The sequence below is a fragment of the Panthera tigris genome, chromosome D3, assembly GCF_018350195.1.
Source record: "Panthera tigris isolate Pti1 chromosome D3, P.tigris_Pti1_mat1.1, whole genome shotgun sequence".
Lineage (NCBI taxonomy): Eukaryota > Metazoa > Chordata > Mammalia > Carnivora > Felidae > Panthera > Panthera tigris.
The window spans coordinates 32148457-32170340 of NC_056671.1; the positions used below are offsets into that span (position 1 = coordinate 32148457).

Consider the following 21884-nt stretch of genomic DNA (forward strand, 5'->3'; position numbering starts at 1 on the left):
TTGTGACCTGAGCCAAAGTTGGACACTCAACCAACTGAGCCACCCAGGCACCCCTTTTTAAAATTTTTTTTAACATTTAGACAGAAAGAGACAGAGTGCAAGCAGGGGAGGGGCAGAGAAGAGAGAGGGAGACACAGAATCCAAAGCAAGCTCCAGGCTCCGAGCTGTCAACACAGAGCCCAACGCAGGGCTCGAACTCACAAACCACGGAGGTTGTGACCTGAGCCAAAGTTGGACACTCAGCTGAGCCACCCAGGTGCCCCTATAGTAATTTTTAATGTTTTTGTCTTCTAAAGTCTATACCAGAGCTAAAAGTACTTTACAGACCACCATCACAGCAATATAGGATTCTGTATTTGGCCATTTACTTTTACCAGAGTTTTATATTTCTGTATGTTTTCATGTTGCTAACATCTCTCAGCCACTCCCTTCTGGTGTCTAAGTTTTCTGCTGAGATACCCACTCATTATCTTGTGGGGGCTCACATGTGATGAGTCATTTTTCTCCTGCAACTTTCAAGATTCTTTTGTCTTTGACTTTTGACAGTTTTATTTTTCCCTATAAAGTATCTTGGGAGTGGGGCTATTTAGGTTCATTCTATCTGGAGTTCTTTGAGCTTCTCAAATGTGGATGTCCATTTCCTTCCTCAGATCAGGGCAGTTTTCAGTCTTTACTTCTTCTAATTTTTGTCCCTTTCTCTTTTCTCCTTCTGGAACTCTCATAATGCATATATTTGTCCATTTTATGCTATTTTATAGGTCTCTTAGGCTTGCTCCACTTTTGTTTTTATTCTTCTGATCTGATAATTTCAATGGTCAGAATTGCTGATTCTTTTCTCTGCTTGATCAAATCTGCTGTTGAACTCCCGTGAAAAATTTTTTAGAACTCCATATGGTTTTTTGTTTTCAGTTTCTCTTCAATATTCTTTTTGTTCACGCATTGTTGTCTTGATTTCATTTAGTTGTCTGTGCTCTTTGGTAGATCATTGTGCTTCCTTAAGACAATTAATTTCAATTCTTTGTCATGTAATCAATAGATTCCCATTTTCTTGGTATTGGTTCCTGGAGATTTGATTTTAGCCCAGTGAGGACTCATTTTGGATTCCTCTGACTTCTAGAATTACCAGATAATAAATTGTACTGTTTTAAGCCACTAGGTTTGTGGTAATTTATTATAGCAGAAATGGGAAACTAATACAGAAGTCTGAGTTAATAAAAAACAAAAGAGGGGCCCCTAAGTGGCTCAGTTGGTTAAGTGTCCAGCTCCAGATTTTGGCTTAGGTCGAGATCTCATGGGTTCATGAGTTCAAGCCCCCACATCAGGTTCTGTGCTGGCAGGAGAGCCTGCTTGGGATTCTCTTTCTCCTTCTCTCTCTGCCCCTCCCCTATTCATGCTTGCTTGCTTTCTCTCTCTCAAAATAAACTTAAAAAAATAAAATTTGAAATAAACATTTCAAATAAAGTTACTTAGGAAATATTTTATTGTACAAAATTTACATTTGTTGTAAATACTGAAATGCATGGCAAAACAACTTTTTGTTAATCCATTTTTTTTTTGAGATTTTCTGTGAAAAGATTTATTTCCTAATACATTCTCAGATAATATTTGTTTAACAGCTGTGTTGGTAATAAGTACCTTGAGACATAAGTTATAAAACTGAAAACAGATCAAAAAAGCGCAGGAGGAAGACCACTGCCAAAGAGTAATCTCCATGAACTTGGCATTTTCCACTGCAAGGCAGATGCTGTGGGGTCATCACACTGTAAAGGAAAAAAAAAAAAAAAAGTTTAATCCTTCAACTTTACCACCAAATCCCCTTTTCACATTTAAGTAGCATAAGACCCCTTCTCTAGTTTCTTTTGTTTCTGCTCTTTTTGACTTTGACACTTTTAGTTGTGTTTCACTGTAAGTAAAAACAAAGGAATAAATTTCCATGTCTCTATATTAACTGAAGATAGATTTTCTTAAGTTCCAAATCATAAAGATATGCCAGAAAGGCTATGGGTGAAGTCCATCCAGTAAAATCAAATTTGAAGGGAACTGAGGTAAAAAAATTAAAAAAAATCAGTGCTGTGTGATTTGTATCAATTTGTTCCTAGCAAAAGCATGAATTAAAAAACAGTACCTATCATATAAAGCAGCCTTATGGTGCTTCTATTATGCCTAAAGGCTAACTGATTTCCCTGGGCGTAATGCTCTTATAACAGAGAAAAGTATTTTAATTATAATATGTATTTAATAGTTACAGTATTGCTTACATAAATATCTTTTGCTTTCCTGAAAAAAAAAAAATCCTGAATTTGAAAGAAATTTGTTTATTCTTGTAAAACTATGTCTGGTATGATTAATGCAATGTGACCAATTAATACCATGAAGTACTTAAAAGTTTTCCTTTTTTGGAAAATCAGCTTTAATGAAACAACTGTAGATAACTGGTTGGTTAAATGCTCTCTTATCTTTTCAAAAGCTGAGCTAAACTAAATTTTACATAAAGATGTATCAAATTTTCACTTATTTGGCCTACTTATATAGAATATAAAATACAAGTTTACAAATACATAACTGGAGAAATCAGAGGCTTAAATGTAGTAAAACTTACACATGGTTTGATTATCTGAAGCCATTCATTAAGATATTCAACAAGACCTAGAGCATCTGGGATATTGTCTCCTTCTGACACAAATTTCAGCAGAACCACCATTGGAATTTCTTTAGAACAGCTATAATAAATACAGAGAAAAATTAAGTATTCTTCTACTGATATAAGACCCGGATTCCAGTGTGTCTGTTTTTATAGCTAAGACGATCTGCCAGGTTTTAGGCAAGGAGAAGATGCCACCTAATAAGATCACTTATTTATCCCCCTTGCCCCAGATGTATGGTATTTGTGGGGATAGAACTAGAAGCCATGTAATTAATGCCCACCATGGGCATATGTAAATTTGTGTATCACACAGGGCTGCATGAAAAAACATCCCCACTGAAAAATGTTCTGATCTACTCTCCAGATCTGCTGTAGAAGACCGTGATTTTCAGAAGCACCATAGCAAAGAGACTGAAAGAAAATAATACCCTTGTTATTAATAATCTAAAGCAGTGAAGGAAAAGTGTGGAATAGAATAAAGAGAAAAAAACTTATTGCTATTTCTTACAGATTCTATCTACTGTGTGATTTATTATGTGCTAAGGACTGTCTGCGTATTTTATAATTCAATCCCTCAGCAATCCTTGAGGAAGTTATAATTATCTCCATTTTATAAATGAATCAGTTTGGAATAATGGGAACACAGACAGAATGGCTGGATTCAAATTCTAGCTCTGCTACTTACCAGACATGTCAGGCAAGTTACTTAATCAGAGCTTCAGTGTGTCTCATATGTAAAAGAGGGAACACAGCAGAACTTACCTCACAGGTTGTTGGGACATGTAAAGGAGGCAGTAGAGGAAAGTGGTTAACACAATGCTCAATACATAGTCAATACTATGTATGTGTTAGCCAGTATGATGAAGTAACTGAAGTTTAAAGGGCTTGAAGCATATTTAACATGCTCAACGTTCTGTATCTGGGAAGTGGCAGACGTGGGACTTGAACCTGAGTCTTTCTGACTCCAAAACAGTCTCCTATTTGCTATAAATGTCTCAAGCTAGTAATGAGATGGAGGTAAATCGATGCAAAAAGCTTCCTGTTTGCCAACAAAAGCAAAAATATTTTCTAATACACTAAAATCAAAAACTATGAGAAAAATACGATGCTAAAACTTGAGAGCACATGACTGATAGAGAGGTTCAGAAATAAAGTGAGTTGAGCTCCTAAGCAGGGGATATCAGATGTGGAGAAGACTCTGATAGGGAGGTTCAGAAGTCTCAGATGTACTAGGAGAGGCTAACATAGCATCTCAGTCTCTAAATATTAGAAATTGGAAGTTGTTAGCAAATTACATCATCTCCGTATGTATTTCTCAAATATCACAGAGGCTCTCAAGCTTTGTATGGAAGCACTGTGAGCTGTGATGACTCAGAAGATTCCAGATCCTACACATTCCTTAGAAATGGATCCTGCCTAGAGGAGGCTAGCTAGCCTCCCTGGCTGTGCCTTCATTTTCAAAGCTCGACCTTAAAAAATGAAGAAGTATGGTCTTGAATTTACAGTGCCTCCACTACTAGTTTGTAACACAAAGAGTAACATAATAGTTTTAATACCATCCTCTGGACTTCCCTAAAAATGAAAAGTGGAGAATGACTAATTTTATTACTTTGTGACATTAAAAACCTAGACACATCCATTATTAAATTATAAATGCACTTCTATTCCCATCAAATATATGGGATTTCAGGTCAGCCACACCACTGCCACCCCTTATTATTAGAGTAACTAATATTATTTTTTCCAGAGATCAGAATATATATTTGTTCTCATAATGGGAAGGCAAAATATATATGTTACAAAAAATTTAGCAAATATTCATGATGTGCACTGAGGAAGAAAAAAAGGATTCAAAATTATATAAGCTCTATGATGAGTTTTTTTTCAATTTCAAAAATTCTTTATTGCAGTGAATGTATAATTACACTGAACATTGAACAAGGGTTTGATTATAAGAGAATAAAAGATGTGTGTTAGAAAATTAAAAGAAAATTGACTTTGTGAGAAACATTTTTAAACAGGATGAACTCTAAAGTTATAAAGGTAGACATGGTATATCTTGCAGATATGTACATTTAATTCAGATATATTTCTAAAGGAGTTGGGAAGAGAACAAATGAAAAATTAGTAATGGTAGTTACTTCTGATACGTTATATACACACACACACACACATATATATGTATATATACGTGTATATATATATATACATATATATGGGGGGGTGGGGAGAGACAGGGAGAGAAAGAGCATGTGCGCATGCAACGGGGGAGGGGCGGGGGGGGGGTGCGGAGAAAGAGAGAAAGAAAGAGAGAAAGAGAGAGAGAAAGAGAATCTTAAGCAGGCTCCATGCCCAGCACGAAGACTGATGCAGGGTTCAATCTCATCACAACTGTGAGATTATGACCTGAGCCTGAAATCAAGAGCTGGACACTTAACCAACTGAGCCACCCAGGCACCCCAGAACTGAGTATTATAAATATTGTTTCTTTGGACTATTCTATATTTTCCAAATATTCTATGATGACTTGTCTAACTTTTATAATATTTTGCTATCGTTGCTAACTGTGTGGGCAAGTTTACAACTACCCAGAAGTTATTCTTTGGTCTCACAGAATTTTACCCTACACATGTGTGGCTTAGACTTCAAAGACTCAGAGAGACCCCTACAGCTCTTCTGAATAGTCCTTCTATGGTTCTCTGCTTTGTACTTTCCGAGTGTCCTAGCATTCCCCAATGCTGGTATCTGTCTCCTCAACTCAGCAAGACTGGTCTGCTCAGGTTCCCTCCCCCTCCCTGTGTTGTAGTCCAGAAAATATCTCCAAGCAGAAAGTTGGGGGCAATTGTAGGACTTTATTTGCCTTCTCTCAGGGATCACAACTATGTGCTGCCTGGTGTCCAAGTCTGAAAAACAGTTGTTTCGTTAATTCTGTCCAATTTCCAGTTGCTTATGGCAAGATGGCAAGTCTGAGATCATTACTCTAACACTGAGTGGAGGAAAAGGAGGAGGCTAATTTGTAAAGAACTAAGCAGTCAGGGTGAAGGCGCAGAGAGCTGTGGGAATACAAAGAGAGTAGTAAATTCCTTGTGCAGAAGGGAGAAGCATGTAAGGACACAGAGGAGTGCTGTACGAGGTGACTCTTAGAAACTGGTTGGTTTTTGCAAGGGAGACAATAGGAGAAAGTACATGGGACAAGGCAAGGAAGAATGAGACAGCTTTTAGGAAACCGTGACTGCTAGTAGTTTAGCTGGAGTCCAGGGCACCAAGGAATGAGCCAGGCAAGGAGATCCTGCAGGGCCTTATATGACACATTAAGAAATATGAACCAGATTCTGCACAAAGCAAGTAAAACTGCTGATGGATTAAAAAAAAAAAAATTTTAATGTTTATTTTTGAGACAGAGAAAGAGCACGAATGGGGGAGGGTCAGAGAGAGGGAGACACAGAACCTGAAGCAGGCTCCAGGCTCCGAACTGTCAGCACAGAGCCCAACACGAGGCCTGAACTCACAAACTGTGAGATTATGACCTGAGCTGAAGTCAGATGCTTAACCGACTAAACCACCCAGGCGCCCCACTGCTGATGGATTTTACTCTGGGAATGTTGTGATCAGTTCTGAATTTAATTTTATTTTTCAATTTTTTTTTAATGTTTATTTTTGAGAGAGAGACAGAGTGTGAACCCGGGGGGGGGGGGGTCAGAGAGAGAGGGAGATACAAAATCTGAAGCAGTCTCCAGGCTCTGAGCTGTCAGCACAGAGCCTGACGCAGGGCTCGAACTCACGAACTGTGTTATCATCACCTGAGCCAAAGCTGGAGACTTAACTGACTGAACCACCCAGGTGCCCCAGTTCTGAATTTCAGAAGGTTGATTTTACCAATACTGAAGATGGATTAAACAGAGTCATAATGAAGGAGGCGGGGGAATCAATCAAGAGATCTTGATGGCAGCAGCTACAGACTAAACTCACACCCCTCCAAAACTCATATGCTGAAGCCCTAACCCCCAATGCAATTCTATCTGGAGATGGGACCTGTACAGGTAATTGAGAGTAAACCAAGTCATAAGGGTAGGGCCCTAATCTGACAGCACTGTGGCTCTGTAAGGAGAGAAGGAATCAGAGGTCTCTGCTATCTGAAGATACGGCCAGAAGGCAGCCATTTGCAAGCTAGGAAGAGGGCCTTCACCAGAACTCAACCATGCTGGCTCCCCAATCTCAGACTTCTAGCCTCTAGAACTGTGAGCAAATTAATTTTTGTGGTTTAAGCCACCCTGCTGATTTTATTTTGCTATGACACCCCAATCAGACTAACAGCAGTCTAGGCTACAAATGATATGGCCTGAATGAAGCAAAAGAAGGACTGAAAGCTGGTGGTTTGCAGGGCAGGCCAGAGAATGATTACGTAGCCATGGCTTCCAGGCTGTGGTAAAAGAATAGTTGAAGTGATATTTTATATGATGAGCAATAAGCTAGACAGGAAAAGAAGTAAAAACATGAATGGGTGACAGACTGGAAAAAAAGAAAAGTGAAAAGAAATGAGCAGGTTTTAAGGGAAAAAGAGAAAGCTGGAATGGTACACAAGTATGGCCAGAGATGGACAAAACAAGGTGTATTAGGAAAACAAGCTGAAATGCCTGTATCCTTTCTGACAGAAGTCTTAGATATTTCAGAAAGAAGCAGGGGCATAAATAATTACAAATAACAAGAATAGGTTCAACTTTTAGACAAAGAATAAAGCTCACTATGATCCTGGACCATGAGTGCTAGCTCTAGAGTGAAGTGGTTAAAAGTGCAGAATTTGGGGCCGGATGCCTACGTTTGAATCTTGGCTCTGCCACATGCTACTCATATGGCTTTTAGCAGTTATTTAACCTTGCAGCCCTTCAATTTTTTTGTTTATAACATGTAGTTAATAGCACATATCTATAAGGTCAGTATGAGAATTAAATAATTTAATACATGTAAGGTGCACAGAAAGTACCACGCACATAATTTGCTAACACCATGACTACTACTTATGTTACTATTATGACTTCTTCAGGTCATACAGAAATCACAATGCAGATTTCAGAGCAAGAAAACCAGTCATTCTACTTTGCAAGGCTAGGATTATACTCTTGAAATTTATTATGTTAAGGAAGGAGGCAGATTTTTGGTGGACTTGCAGCAATGGTAATGGGGACATAATTTTTTTCTAAGGTTAGCTCTGCCCACTTCTCTAAAGCCACCACTGACAGCACAAGTGGTGCTCCTTATTCATGTCTCCTCATGGGAGAGCAGAGAGTAGACTAGCAGTAGAAGCCACCTTCTAAACACCGTTGGCTCTGTTTTCCATGAACCCACCAGGCACATCAACTCCTAGCAAGGAGGAAAAATCAGAGGGAGTTGAAGCATACAGCAAGGCCTACTGGTTAGCCCTAAATTTAGCCTTAGGTCATATGAAACAGGAAGCTAAGGGATAAGGCAAGCAAAAATGGGGATAGTGTAAGTGTCTACAAATCTGATGGCAGATTGGGCCATCATATAAGTCATAAAAGTCAATTTACAAAAAGGGCCTTAAAGAAAAAAAGATCTCTTTCTAGTTTCCTCCTTTACTTTTCACTTGCCTGCTAACTGTTAGTGATTCTCAAAGATCAATCAAGAGTGACTGCAGAGAATTTAAAAGAAAAATGCACAAAAATAACTATAAATCTGTTATTGGGCATATAATATATAAAGATGTAATTTGTGACAATATTATAATGGGTTGGGGGGAGATAGTGTGACCAGTAGTAGTTTTTATATGCAACTGAAGTTAGTATCAACTCAGACTGTTATAACTTAAGAATGTTACATGCACTCACCATGGAAACCATAAAGCAAGTATCTCTAGAATATACACAAAAGGAAATATGAAGAGAATCAAAAGATGTTCCTATAAAAAAGGTGGTAGTAAAGCAGTAAATGAAGAACAAAAAAGGTATAAGACATACAGAAAACAAATAGCAGAATAACAAGTCCTTCATTAGTAATTACTTTTAATGCAAATGGATTAAACTTTCTAATCAAACGACATAGCATAGACTAGCAGAATGGATTAAAAAAATGATCTATTTACCGTCTATAAGAGACTCACTTTGAATATAAGGACACACATAGTTTGAAAATGAAAAGATGGAAAAAGATATTCCACACAAATAGTAACCAAAAGAGAGCAGGGTAGCTGTAAAAATATCAGACAAAATATCAAAAACTGCTATAAGAGATGAAGAAAGCCATCATGTATTGAATAAAAGGGCCAATTCACCAAGAAGATGTGATAAATACAAAGATATATTCACAAAACAAGAGCCCCAAAATATATAAGCAGACATAGAATTGAAGGGAGAATTAGACACAGGGCTACAATAACAGTTGGGAGACTTCAACACCCCACATTCAATAATGGAACAAATGGACTGATTCATAATGAAATAGAGGGACTTACACAACACCATACACCCATTAAACCTAACAGATGTATACAGAACATCCCACTCAACACAAGCAGAATACACATTTTTCTTGGGTGCACATGAAACATTCTCCAGGACAGACCTTTGGTAGGGCACAAAATAAAACTTGATAAATTAAAAAGATGAAAATCATACAAAGTGTCTTTTTCAATCATAGTAGAATGACACTAGGACTCAACAACAGAAGGAAAACCAGAAAATTCACAAATATATGGAAATTAATACAGTCAAAGAAGAAATCACATGGGAAATCAGAAAAATACAGGAGAAAGAAAATGAAAACAACGTGCTGAATTTAAGAGTTGCAGCTAAAGTAGTATGAGGAAAAGTTTCAGCTGTAAACGCATATATTTAAAAAGAAGAAATTTCTCAGATTGATGATCTAAGTTTACATCTTAGGAACTATAATAAGAAAGGGAAACTAAACCTGGAGTTACCAGAAGAAAGGGAATAATGAAGATTAGAGTGGAGATAAATAGAAAACAGAAAAACAATAGAGAAAATCAATAAAACCAAAAGTAGTTATTTGAAAAGATCAACAAAATTGACTAAGAATAAAAGAAAACTCAAATTACTAAAATGAGAAATGAAAGTAAGGATATTAGTATGGGCTTTGCAGAAATAAGTAGGAGTTATTATTTAATGAGTACAGATTCTCTGTTTAGAACGATGACAAAGTTCTGAAAGTGGATAGATGGTGATGGATATACAACACCGTAAATGCATTAATGCCACTTAATTGTACACTTAAAAATGGTTAAATTTAATGTTACATAGATTTTACCACACTTAAATTATGTGATGTGTAAATATACAAACATATTCTCAAAGTTCTGATAAGTAATCCAACACACTCTCCCACTTATCTTACTTTCATTATTTTTAAGTAGGCTCCACACCCAATGTGAGCCTTGAACTGGTGACCCCAGAGATCAAAGAGTCACACATTCTACGGCCTGAGCCAGCCCTTCCTACTTTCATTTTTAAATAAGGTGGGGGAACAAATGAACAAACAGACAAACTCACCCTTCATCATAGAGTGTTTTTGTGATACCTCCTCCAGGAATACGGATACAAAACTCAGAATCATCTATTTCAGGAATGCATGGGCTTTTTTCCATTTCTTCCCAGTTCAGGCTCTTTATTTTATTTTGAACAGTTTTTTGCAAGAAAGGTGTAAGCAGGTATCTGAAGGGAGTACTAGAAGCAATAATATAATTCAGTTTTTAAAAACATAATAAATTTGAACATTAAGGCAAGTATCAGTTCTTTTAGCAAATACTATTTGTTCCATGTGTATTTTGTTGCAAAAGCAAAGCACAAGTTTCAGCAGTCTACGGAAGAATAGCATATAAAAATATTGCTCTGGCTTGCTATTTACACACTTAGGAGAGAGCATAAGGACCCAAGCCAACTTAAACTAAGGCAAGGTCAGCATGAAGATAATCAATTTCCCACAAGCTATGCTCCCTTCTGGCCAAGAGGACTTTTGTGAGATTCCTAGAATTGTATGTTTATTTTGAGATTCCTAGAAATTAGCTCCAGTTTTGAAAGGTTAGTCTTGGCTAATGCTTTTCATCATGATTTTATAGGTGCAGAAATGATAATGAAATAGTTTATATTTCTATCTCTTGGATACTTTGCCTTATATTTAGGAATTCAGTGTGACATACCTGATTTATACTTAGAGGCAACTGGATTTCTGCAATGACTGAATAACTAGAAATACGAATCCAATTTTCCAAAAATCATCCAATGAATCTCTCCTCTTTCTCTTTATCAGCTCAGCTCTGTAATGTCACCACACACCATACCAAACAACCGAAGCACAGTTCCAGAACAATCTATATCTTTACACCAAAGCCTTCCTTCTGCCTCAACCATAACACTACTAACCATACTCCCTCCTATCTCCTGACTTTATCATCTTTCTAAATTCCAGAGAGGGGAGATAAAAATATACATAACTTTTAAAACTTATTTTAGCTTTTTAATAGAGACACCATCATAATATTGCATAAATCAAAACAAAACTTTTCAAAGGCAAAAACATACCTGCGAAGCTGTAGGTCATTACGGTGATATGAATGACTGCTTGAAAGAACAATAACTTTGGCACAGTTACTACTTTTCACCCAGGAAAGCAGTTTTTCACAGAATGGCTTTGATTTATACTTCGTATACCGTTGAAAGAATAAAAAGAAAGTCTAAAAGTTAGATCTTAGCATATAATAAGAGTATTATATAAAATATTTTATTAGCTTTATGTGATAATTCATGTATTAAAATTATAATTATTTTTACTTCCACTTTCTGTCCTTAAACTGAAGGTGAGAGACGAAGAGCAATGAATTGTTTATTGTAGCTTTACAATTAAGAAATGAATCACAAGAAATCTAGTTTCAAAAAAATTCTATGCTGATGGACAAAGGAAAATTTCCCAGTTCTCTACTTAATCTATCGTTACTAAAAAACTATCACATGGTCATCTATAAAAACTATCACATGGTCATCTATGAGATCTTCTTGCTAGAAATTTCTGACCTGAATCTGATCAGGAAATGATTAGGTGAATCTAGGATGCTGAACATCTGGCATGAATCCTCGAAGAGTGAATACTATGAAGAGCAGAAAGAGGAGGCCACTTCTATGTCAAAGGCTAACAACTAAAAAGATGTTATAGCCAAATGTAACATGTGAACCTTGATTGAAGGTTCCAAAACTGAAGAATATTTTGGGGACAATTGGGGAAATTTGAATATGTCTTATGATACTACTGAATAATTCATTAAGAGCTGATTTTCTTAGGTGTGATAATGCCGCTGTGGTTGTGAAGGAGAATGGCATGAAGGAGAGATACATGCTGAACTATTTATGGGTAAAATATCATAACATCACCAGCCTACTTTTGGATTATTTGGCAGAAGGAAACTGCATGCACATGCAGAGAGAGAGAATTAAGCAGGTATGGCAAGATATTAACAGTTGGTTAATCTGGGAAGTGGGTTATACAATTTTGGGGGGAAAATTACTTTATGGAAATTCTTCTCACAGACCGCTATTAAATAATTATTCAATAAAATTTAAAATGCAGATAAGAAATAGCTAGCTCTTCAACTAGGGAGATGGTACAGCCTGATTAAATTAAAAAACTGTGTTTCAGTTTTCTGAAATCTCATTTTACAAATGAGGATAATGTTAATACCTGCTTTGTCACACTGTCGAGACGCTTATGTAGAGTAATATATATATAAAGTACTCACAGCCATATTGGTGTGAAGAATCAATGCTCAATAAATGTTAGCTATTTTGAAATCACTATTCCCATCTACCAAAAATTTCATTTAGACATGTTTGTCTTTCTTAATTCTTGAACTTACACTGGTATTAGGAAGAGAACAGAAAAAGCCACATAGCATAACGGAAAAATATTAGCAACTCTCACTGCAAAACTTTGGGTATGGTATTGTTAACTAAAGAAAGTAAAGAGTGAATCTAATATGAATATTAAAATAATCATAGCACTATTCACAGTTGTCTCAAACTAGAAAAAAATCTAACATTCCATTAACAGTACAATGGATAAATTATGGTTTATTTATACAACAGAATCCCACATAGAGGTGAGAATGAACAAACTACCTCTCCTTCGAACTACATGGATGGACCTCACTAACAGAATGTTGAGTAAAGGAAGCTAGACATAAAGTACATGCCATGAGATTCCATTTACATAATAATATAACTAAGATGGAGTATGTGGGAGAGGCAACAGAAAGCTGGTAATTTTCTGACCTTCTTAACAGATGGTACCTTAATCGACTCAACCAACATTTACTAAGAGCTCCTCTACATGCTACATACTTTTCTAGAAGCTGGGGATATGAGAGTGAGTGATACACTGTCACTTCTCTCAGAATACTTACTTTATATTAGAGGTAGATAATAAACAAATATATGATACTCTAAGTAGTGATGAATTGTTAAGAAAACCACCCCAGGATAAGACAATAGGGTAGTCAGGGGAGGCCTTTCTGATGAGGTAGCATTTAAGCAAGGACTGAAGGAAGTAAACCATTTAGGTATCTAGAAGAAAGGTATTCCAGGCAGAGAAAATAATGTAAAGACTCTGAGATGGGAGTGAGCTTAATCTGTCTGAACAACACAGGGAGACCAGTGTGGCTAAAGCAGGGTTAATGAAAGAGGGAAACCAGTAATGAGCAAACAGGAATGGCTCTAAGTTCGATTAAGTAAAGCAGCTGTCCAAGAGAACTCTCTGTGATAATGGAAGTGCTCTTTATGGCAGCTGCTTGCCACACATGGCTATGGAGAACTTCAAATGTGGCTAGTGTGAAGGAGAAACTGAATTTTTAATTTTATTTTAGTTTATGAATCAAAATTTAAATAGCTACATGTGGACAGTGGCTACCATACCAGCACAGAGGTAGAGCCTAATAAGTCACAGTAACGGCTGGGAGTTCACTGGGATGAAAACAGGAAGCCACCAGAGGGTCTGAAAAGAGAAGTGATGGATTTGATTTAGGTTTAAAGGATAACTGGTGGTGCTATCTGCAGACAATTAGGTATTTATGGATGTGGGCAGAGCAAGAATAGAATTAGGGGTAGGAGAGAAGACAGTGATTTGGACAAGAGTGGTAGTGGTGGAAGAGGAAAGAAGTTAGATTCAGAATTTATTTTGACATGTACATAATTTATATGTCGATGTCACTGGTTGAAATGTAATACAAATGGACTAAATCCAAAATATTCATTTGTTTAAATGTTTTCACCCATGTTACCTAAATTGGGAATATATAAGATCCAAACAGTATGCCTCATTTCCTTTCAATATAATCAATCAGTAAATGATGGTAACACCTATTCTAAGATTGGTTCTCTATAGAATCAGACTTTTCTTAACTGTACATACAGTAAAAAGAGCAGAACTGAGTTTTGAATCTTAATTCTTAATACTTAGTATTTTCTCATTATATTTCACTTCAATCAACTTAAAAAGACAAATATACTAACCTTAATAAAAATGGATCTTAACTGAAGAGCCATTAGCTTCTTTGAAGGCAATGAATATACTACAAAGACAAAAAGAAAATGAAATCATGAGAGTTAAAATGATGGAGTTATACAAGTGAAATTACTAACATAAAAACTAAAATTGAATTGTAAGAACTTTTATACCTAATATTTTCAATAATTAAATATAAAACATATAAACTATATTATTCAGTTAAAATAGAACATTTTAGAAGTACCTTAAAATGCACCTGTGGGCTTTATTCTATATAACAGATTCATTTCTGAAAGGTTAACTGTTAAGAAAATATAAAATTATATTTCTTCTGACTGTGATTGTAGAATCAGGGAAGAATTCCCCGGAAACTTCTGGTGTTATGACACATGAAATCATTCTTAAGAATGTTTTTATTTAAGGGGTGCCTGGGTGGCTCAGTTGGTTGAGTGTCTTACTTTGGCTCAGGTCACGATCTCACAGTTTGTGAGTTCGAGCCCCACATCGGGCTCTCTGCTGTCAGCCTGTCAGTGCAGAGCCTGCTTCGGATCCTCTATCCTTCTCTCTCTCTCTGCCCAACCCCCCCCCCCCCAACCTGCACAATCTCTCAAAAAAATAAATAAAACATAAAAAAAAAAAAAAAGAATGTTCTTAGCTAAAAACAAACAAACAAAAAACAAAAAGGGGCACTTGGGTGGCTTAGTTGGTTGAGTATCCAACTCTTGATTTTGGCTCTGGTCATGATCCCAGGGTTGTAAGATCGAACCCCGTGTCAGGCTCTGTGCTGAGTGGGAGCCTGCTTAGGATTCTCTCTCTCCCTCTGCCCCTACCCCTCACACATGCTTTTTTTTTTTTTTTAATGTTTATTTATTTTTGAGAAAAAGAAAGAGAGAGAGACAGAGTGAGAACAGGGGAAAGGCAAAGAGAAAGGGAGACAAAGAATCTGAAGCAGGCTCCAGGCTCTCAGCTATCAGCAGAGCCTGACACAGGGCTCAAACTCACGGACCGTAAGACCACGACCTGAGCCTAAGTCGGACGCTTAACCGACTGAGCCACCCAGGCGCCCCTGCTCTCTCTCTCTCTTTAAAAAAAAAAGTTATTCTCCCCTCTTCTCTCTGGAGAAGAGCAACACTCATTGGGATTTAGAGAAGGAATAAAATGCAAGAGAATGTTAGCTATATAATAAAATCCCTGGAATAGGTACATTTGTGTTCTTTAGAGGTTTTTGAAAGATAACATGCAAGATAATATGTAAAATTTTCTGAGTCAAGGTGTGTGCTCTTCTTCAAGGAAAAGGATCCATAACCTTCAATCACATTCTACAAGGGGGCCTACTGTACCGACGCTTAACATGTCCCTGCCCAACCTCACCTCTGAGAATGAGAACCAAGGACAAAATATGGCGTTTCTTAGAGGCATGATTAGGCCACTGTGCTAAAGAGTAAAATTTTAGTTACGGTAAAATAATTTACAGATAACCCAGACTCCAGTAAATCCTTTGGCAGATCATGTCTCTCCAGCTATCGCTCTTTTGGGGAGTGTCTCCTTGGACCGGGGTAGTGACTAGGGGCTATGCTGCAGCAGCAAGCCTAATGACCTCCAGGTATTTTCAGGACAAAGGAGGTAAGAGCAGAAATTTAGGAATTAGGGAAAAGAGCACAAATTTAGGGGAAAGGGACTAAAACATGGGCCACTTAGGCCTGTAATCTATCTCTGATGTGCACATTTAGTGCAATTCAACAGACTTAATGGGAAGAGTATCCATCTGTAGGGAGTGAGCAAAATGTTATACCACCTCCTACAATATTAGCACTCATATTCATCATCAGTGTATCAGGAAAATCTTTTTTAAGATCCTGCTTCCCATTACTTTTCTCTTCTGAGGTGATACAATACAAAAGCAATATCACCTTTCATGTTTTCTGGTATAAAATATGTAGCTTTTATCTAATCAAGGCTTTAGATCTACGAAGTTACAGAAAATACAGACACTAGGGGACCAAGATAAATGACACTACAAGGAAGTTATAAGACATATGCAGAAGATAGGACATTCAATAGGACAATGGGTCTAGTTGTTTCCTCAATAAATTAGTCTCATGAAGGGATAAAAAAAAAAAGAGACTGCTCTACAGTAAAAAATTTCGGAGGCATAACAATCAGAAGTACTATGGTGGGTCTTAGTTTATTTTTTTATTATTATTTTTAATGTTTATTTATTTTTGAAAGAGAGAAAGAGAGTGTGTGAGTGGGGGGCAGTAGGGAGACACAGAATTCAAAACAGGCTCCAGGCTCTGTGCTTAACCAACAGAGCCACCCAGGTGCCCCTAGTGGGTCTTGGTTTAGACAAACTAACTTTGAAGGACATTTTGGGGTAAACTGGAACAGTCTGAATATGGATAGGGTATAGTTAAGATATTAAGAAATTACTAATTTTGTTAAATGTGATAGTATTTTAGCTATAAAGAAAAGTTCTTTAAAAAGACAAATACTTACATATTTAGAGGTGGAATGTCATGATATCTATAATTTATTTCAAAATACCTCATCTTAAAAATAGATAAAGTAGATTAAAGGACATAGCCAATTGACTTGTGAATTTGTGTCAGAGAAAAGCCAGTGGGTCTTCCACTAGTGTGAAGGTCCATCAGGGTGGTGTGGTGCTTAAGAAACAGGTCTCAGGGGCCAGAGCCTTGATTAGAAACTCAGGTACACCAATTATTAGTCATGTGACCTTAACTTCTTTGTACAATGGTTTCCTCATCTATAAGACTACCTATAGAGTAGTTGTGAGGATTAAATGGATTAATACATGTAAATGCACAGTGCTCAGCTCATATAAAATGATAGTTGTTATCATTAGTGCAAGTATATAAATTCTAGTTCTACTATTTCTAGTACTTTATCCTTTAAGGCAATAGCTGAATTCAGTCTTATGGTAAACAGAACACTGAGAAGCCAACAGAGCACCCTGTCATCAAATGAAGCAAGTGCGTGCTCCCGTGCCTCATGATCAATAGCTTTCCCCCACTCACTCAGAGCAGTTCTGTATTATAAACACAGTGGTCACAGCAATGTCAACTGTGTTCCCCAATTAAAACAAACATGACAGTGCAATGAGGAATTATGGAGATTTATGGCATGGTAAAAGCCTATGCCTACTAGTAGTATTAGGCAACTCAATTCTCTGAGCCTTATCAATACTATATTATTATGGATTCTATAATAACATGAGAGGATAACTATCAGGCCTACGTAAGGTAGCACATGTTAAACATACAGGACTGAGCTCGGTGGAATTCTCTTTACCCCTTTCTCTAGTATTAGTGGTGCTTATACTTACCAGAAAGATCAGAAATTAAAACTGAGGATAAAAGAAGGACAAAAAACCTTTATGTTAAAAAAAAAAAAAGGAAATCTCAAATTCTAGTAAAAAATATAAGTACAGTCATCTTAGGAGCTGCCATTTAGAAAAGACTAAGAACTAAAACCATGATGTACAATAGGACAATAGGACAATATGACCAGGTCATAAATACTGCACAAAACTGGCACTAAATAAATATATGCTATAAAACAATATCCATTGAATCTATTTCTGATTTAAAACAACTCTTCCTTGTAAGAGAATAAAACATGCAAAACCTTACATACCTTCAGCATTTATACTGAGTTCTGTTGAATTTTCTTCTGCAGTTGCATATGGATTGTTTCCAACCATTGGCACAAGACAATCAGTATAGAAGTAACCAATCTTACACATATTCAGTGTAGAAATAATCAAATCTATTGCCAGCTGGCCAACATTTCCAACAGACACTGCTGGCTGAAATAAAAAATGTTCATTAAGAAATCAAAATTAGCAGCACTTTTAAAAGCTTAGACAGAAGACAATAATCACAGGACTACATCTGAATGGTTATGCTCAGGTGCATCAGAACCAAACATGGACTCTTTGCATTAGCTTCAACAAGGTGTCAGCAGGGGCTTCCTCTACTTTGGAGACTATTGGTTTAACACCTTATTGAAAACCGACTATGTGCCAATCATTGCTCTAAGCACTAGGAATGCAGGAAGACAAACGGATAAAAATTCCTGCCTCGTGGAACTCTCATTCTAGTAAGGGAGTAGTTAAATATAATAAAATAGTGAAATACAGGCGTACTTTATTTTATGGCACTTGAATGTCTGTGGCAACCCAGCCTCAAGCAGGTCTTTCGGCACCATTTTTCCAACAGCATTTGTTCACTTTGTGTTTGTCACATTTTGGTAATTCTCTCAATATTTCAAACTTTTTCATTATTATTATATTTGTTATCATTTGATCTATGGTGATTATGACTCACCAAAAGCTCAGATGATGGCCAGCATTCTTTAGCAATAACATATTTTAAAATTAAGGTATGTACATTGTCTTTTTAGACATAATGCAAACTTAATACATTATAATATAAACATAATTTTCACATCCACTGGGAAACCAAAAAATTCATCTGACTGGCTTTATTGTGATATTCACTTTATTGCTGTGATCTGAAACCAAACCCACAATATCTTTGAGATATGCCTATATACAGAGGTAAGTGCTATGGAGAAAAATTAAGTGAGAGCGTATATGTGTTTGGTTGCAATTTTAAACAGGTGATCAAGGAAAGACTTTAGGTGACCATTCAACTATAGACCTGGGAGACTTAAGGAAGCCATATGAAGACCAGGGGAAAAAAAAAACTTCACGCAGTGGGAAAGCAAGTATAAAGGCTTCTTGGGTCATCTTTCCCTTTGCTTTGTTAGTGCATAAAGGTTAGAGTCAGCTTCTTTTTACGTTGAACACACACACACATTTACCCCCATGACTTCAAACAGTACAACTGCCAAACCTCTACCTATCGCCCAGAACGTTTATCTCAACTCCAGAGACTAATGGATATCTCCCCATGATTCTCTCATAGGCAATGCACATTCAACATGTACAAAACTAAACTGTTGCCCAAACTTGTCCTCATGTTTTGTATTTCAAAAGACAAACAATTACTCAATTACCTAAACTAAAAAACTTCTTCCTTTTCTCCTACCAACTACTTATAATACATGGCTAATTTTTATTGATTCTACTTATCTCTTTAATATAGCCCTTCCTTTGCATTCTTCTAGCAATTGCTTCCCCCATCTCCATTTCCTCTTATTTTTCTGGGTCCCTCAGAGTGGTCTCCCACTTCTCATTGCTCTCATCTACTAATCTCATGGTTATCTTCTGTAATTCCCTTACCCTTCCCAAGGATTCTGCTACTTAGTTTAGACCCTTTCTCTCCGGTATCATCTACATTTTCCTCACTATTGTATTCTTCTCATCAGTATGTGTATATATACATATATATATATGCTATAATCTTTCCTTCTAAAATACCCTCCCTTGATCCTACATACTCCCCTAGCTACCACCTCACTTCTTGGTGTCTCTCCATAACCAAAATTCCCAACAGCTGTCCACTAAAGCACAAGCATTCAGGCACTTTATCTCTGAATTAATGAACAAATACATACATACATTCTCTATCTCTTCTTCCACTTATTCAGCCCACTCCAATATGGCTTCCCTCCCTTTGCCACTTTACTGATAACGGTCAAGGTTACCACCAATAATCTCTTAGACATTACTTCCCCCACGAATCTTTTTTTTTTTTTTTCTGTCAGATATGTCCTGGAAGGATGCTTTTCTCTTTTGTGATTAACAAATATTTTTCAGAGAGATACTATGAAATACTACAAAATTTCCTTCAACAGTACATCATCACACACAAATTTTAGCATTCACTGATATTTCTTGCATGCGTTAAGGTGAGAATTGCCCAAAACCGATTATCATCTTTTAAAAAATTAAGATAATTGGGGCGCCTGGGTGGCGCAGTCGGTTAAGCGTCCGACTTCAGCCAGGTCACGATCTCGCGGTCCGTGAGTTCGAGCCCCGCGTCAGGCTCTGGGCTGATGGCTCGGAGCCTGGAGCCTGTTTCCGATTCTGTGTCTCCCTCTCTCTCTGCCCCTCCCCCGTTCATGCTCTGTCTCTCTCTGTCCCAAAAATAAATAAAAAACGTTGAAAAAAATAAAAAAAAAAATTAAGATATAACTGACATATAACAGTGTATCAGTTTCAGGTATAAACATATATCAGCTGATATATATATATATATATATATATGTATATATATATATATATATACATATTGTGAAATGATTACCACAATGTTTACTTAACATCAATCAGTTACAAATTTTTCTTGTAATGAGAACTTTTTGAAAGAATGTTTTAATGTTTTATTTATTTTTAAGACAGAGAGAGACACACACAGAATCCAAAGCAGGCTCCAGGCTCTGAGCTGTCAGCACAGAGCCAGATGTGGGGCTTGAACTCACAAACTGTGAGATCATGACCTAAGCCGAAGTCAGAGTTAACTGAGCTGCCCAGGCACCCCTTGTAATGAGAACTTTTAAGATCTACTCTCTTAGCAAATTTCAAATATACACTACGGTACTATTAATTACAGTCACCATGCTGTACATTACATCCCCAGGACTTATTTATAACTGTAGAGTTGTACCTTTTGACTACCTTCATCTATTTCATCCAAGCAGCTCTCATTCTCATCTGCCTCTAGCAACCACCAACCTGTTCTCTTTATCTATAAAGTTGGGTTTTTTTTTTCCAGATTCCACATATGAAGCTTTTTTTTTTTTTTTAAACGGGTCCCTGTGTCCCTCCCCCTCCCAACAAATCCTAGGGTTCTTCTGTGCCCTTTACAAAGTGCTATCCTAGCATTTATTGCCCTTATTGATTTACGTGTGTTTCCAACTAAACTGGACACTCCTTGAGGACAAGGACATAATCTTATTCTAATAGACTGTTTATTGAAACAGTGACTGAATATGGGCAATTTTAGGAGCAATAAAACCGTGTGTTAGGTACTGGCAAGGTTTCCTTTTCTGTAGTTATCTGGTTAATGACAAAGCCCTGCCAGCTTAAGAAAGGCTCTGTTACTAGCTGGAAAAAAAGATTTTCTAGGATACAACGAAAAGAAGATGGCCCGCACAACCTATGTACAACGTTACCAATAATAATCAAACACATTACGTTTTACAGTTAAGACTACAAACTCTAGTCTCAGAAACGTTTGGTGATAGCGCCAACAAAGATTCTGCAGCCCGGACTCCAGCGACAACCTCCCCGTTTTAAGCAAGCACCGTCTTCTGTCCCAGGGCGAGTGAAAGACCTCGAGGCGCCTCCGCAGGCGCCTCCCGACAGACAGCACCCCAAGCCAAGCAGGCAGACCTCGAGAAAGCGGGGACTCACCATTAGGAAGGTGAAGCCAGCGAGGTCGGGGACAGAATCTCCGCAGGGAACAAACATGGTCGCACCGAAATGGAAGGACTGGGCGAGCACTGACCTAGAGGAAACGCAGGCGACGCGAGCGCGAAACCGCGAGCGCCGCTCGGCGTCCGCGCGCTGGAGTCCCCAGAGCCCCTAGCGACGGGGGCGGGGCGGGGCCGTCGAGTCGCTCGGCGTGGGGTCCTGAAGGGCCCGTCCAGCTAACTGCCGGTCCGCAGTGCGGAAGGGGCCCGCGAGTGGGGAAGAGATGGGGGTCGGCAGCGCCTGCGGAGACCCCGGCAGGGCAGGGCGATGGGGAGCGCTGAGGTTGCTGGGTGGCGACCCCGAGGGAGGGGAGCGGCA

General features: G+C 37.6%; 1 protein-coding gene across 1 annotated transcript; it reads right to left on the reverse strand.

The window, feature by feature from the left end:
* Positions 1-1457: 1457 nt before the first annotated feature.
* Positions 1458-21656, reverse strand: PSMG2 (proteasome assembly chaperone 2). Its single transcript, XM_015539167.2, has 7 exons — positions 21507-21656; positions 17819-17990; positions 14170-14228; positions 11194-11312; positions 10165-10338; positions 2600-2720; positions 1458-1760 (listed from the first exon to the last, which is right to left on the reverse strand). The coding sequence occupies exons 1-7, from the start codon at positions 21561-21563 to the stop codon at positions 1668-1670; spliced, it is 795 nt and encodes a 264-aa protein (XP_015394653.1). The 5' UTR covers positions 21564-21656; the 3' UTR covers positions 1458-1667.
* Positions 21657-21884: the final 228 nt, after the last annotated feature.

Coding starts and splice junctions, on each gene's coding strand:
- PSMG2 (XM_015539167.2), bottom strand. CDS start 21,563: ATGTTTGTTCCCTGCGGAGATTCTGTCCCCGACCTCGCTGGCTTCACC. Junction 17,991..21,506: donor CTGGCTTCACCTTCCTAATG/GTGAGTCCCCGC, acceptor TTTTTATTTCAG/CCAGCAGTGTCTGTTGGAAA. Junction 2,721..10,164: donor AAAACACTCTATGATGAAGG/GTGAGTTTGTCT, acceptor TATTTATTATAG/CTGTTCTAAAGAAATTCCAA.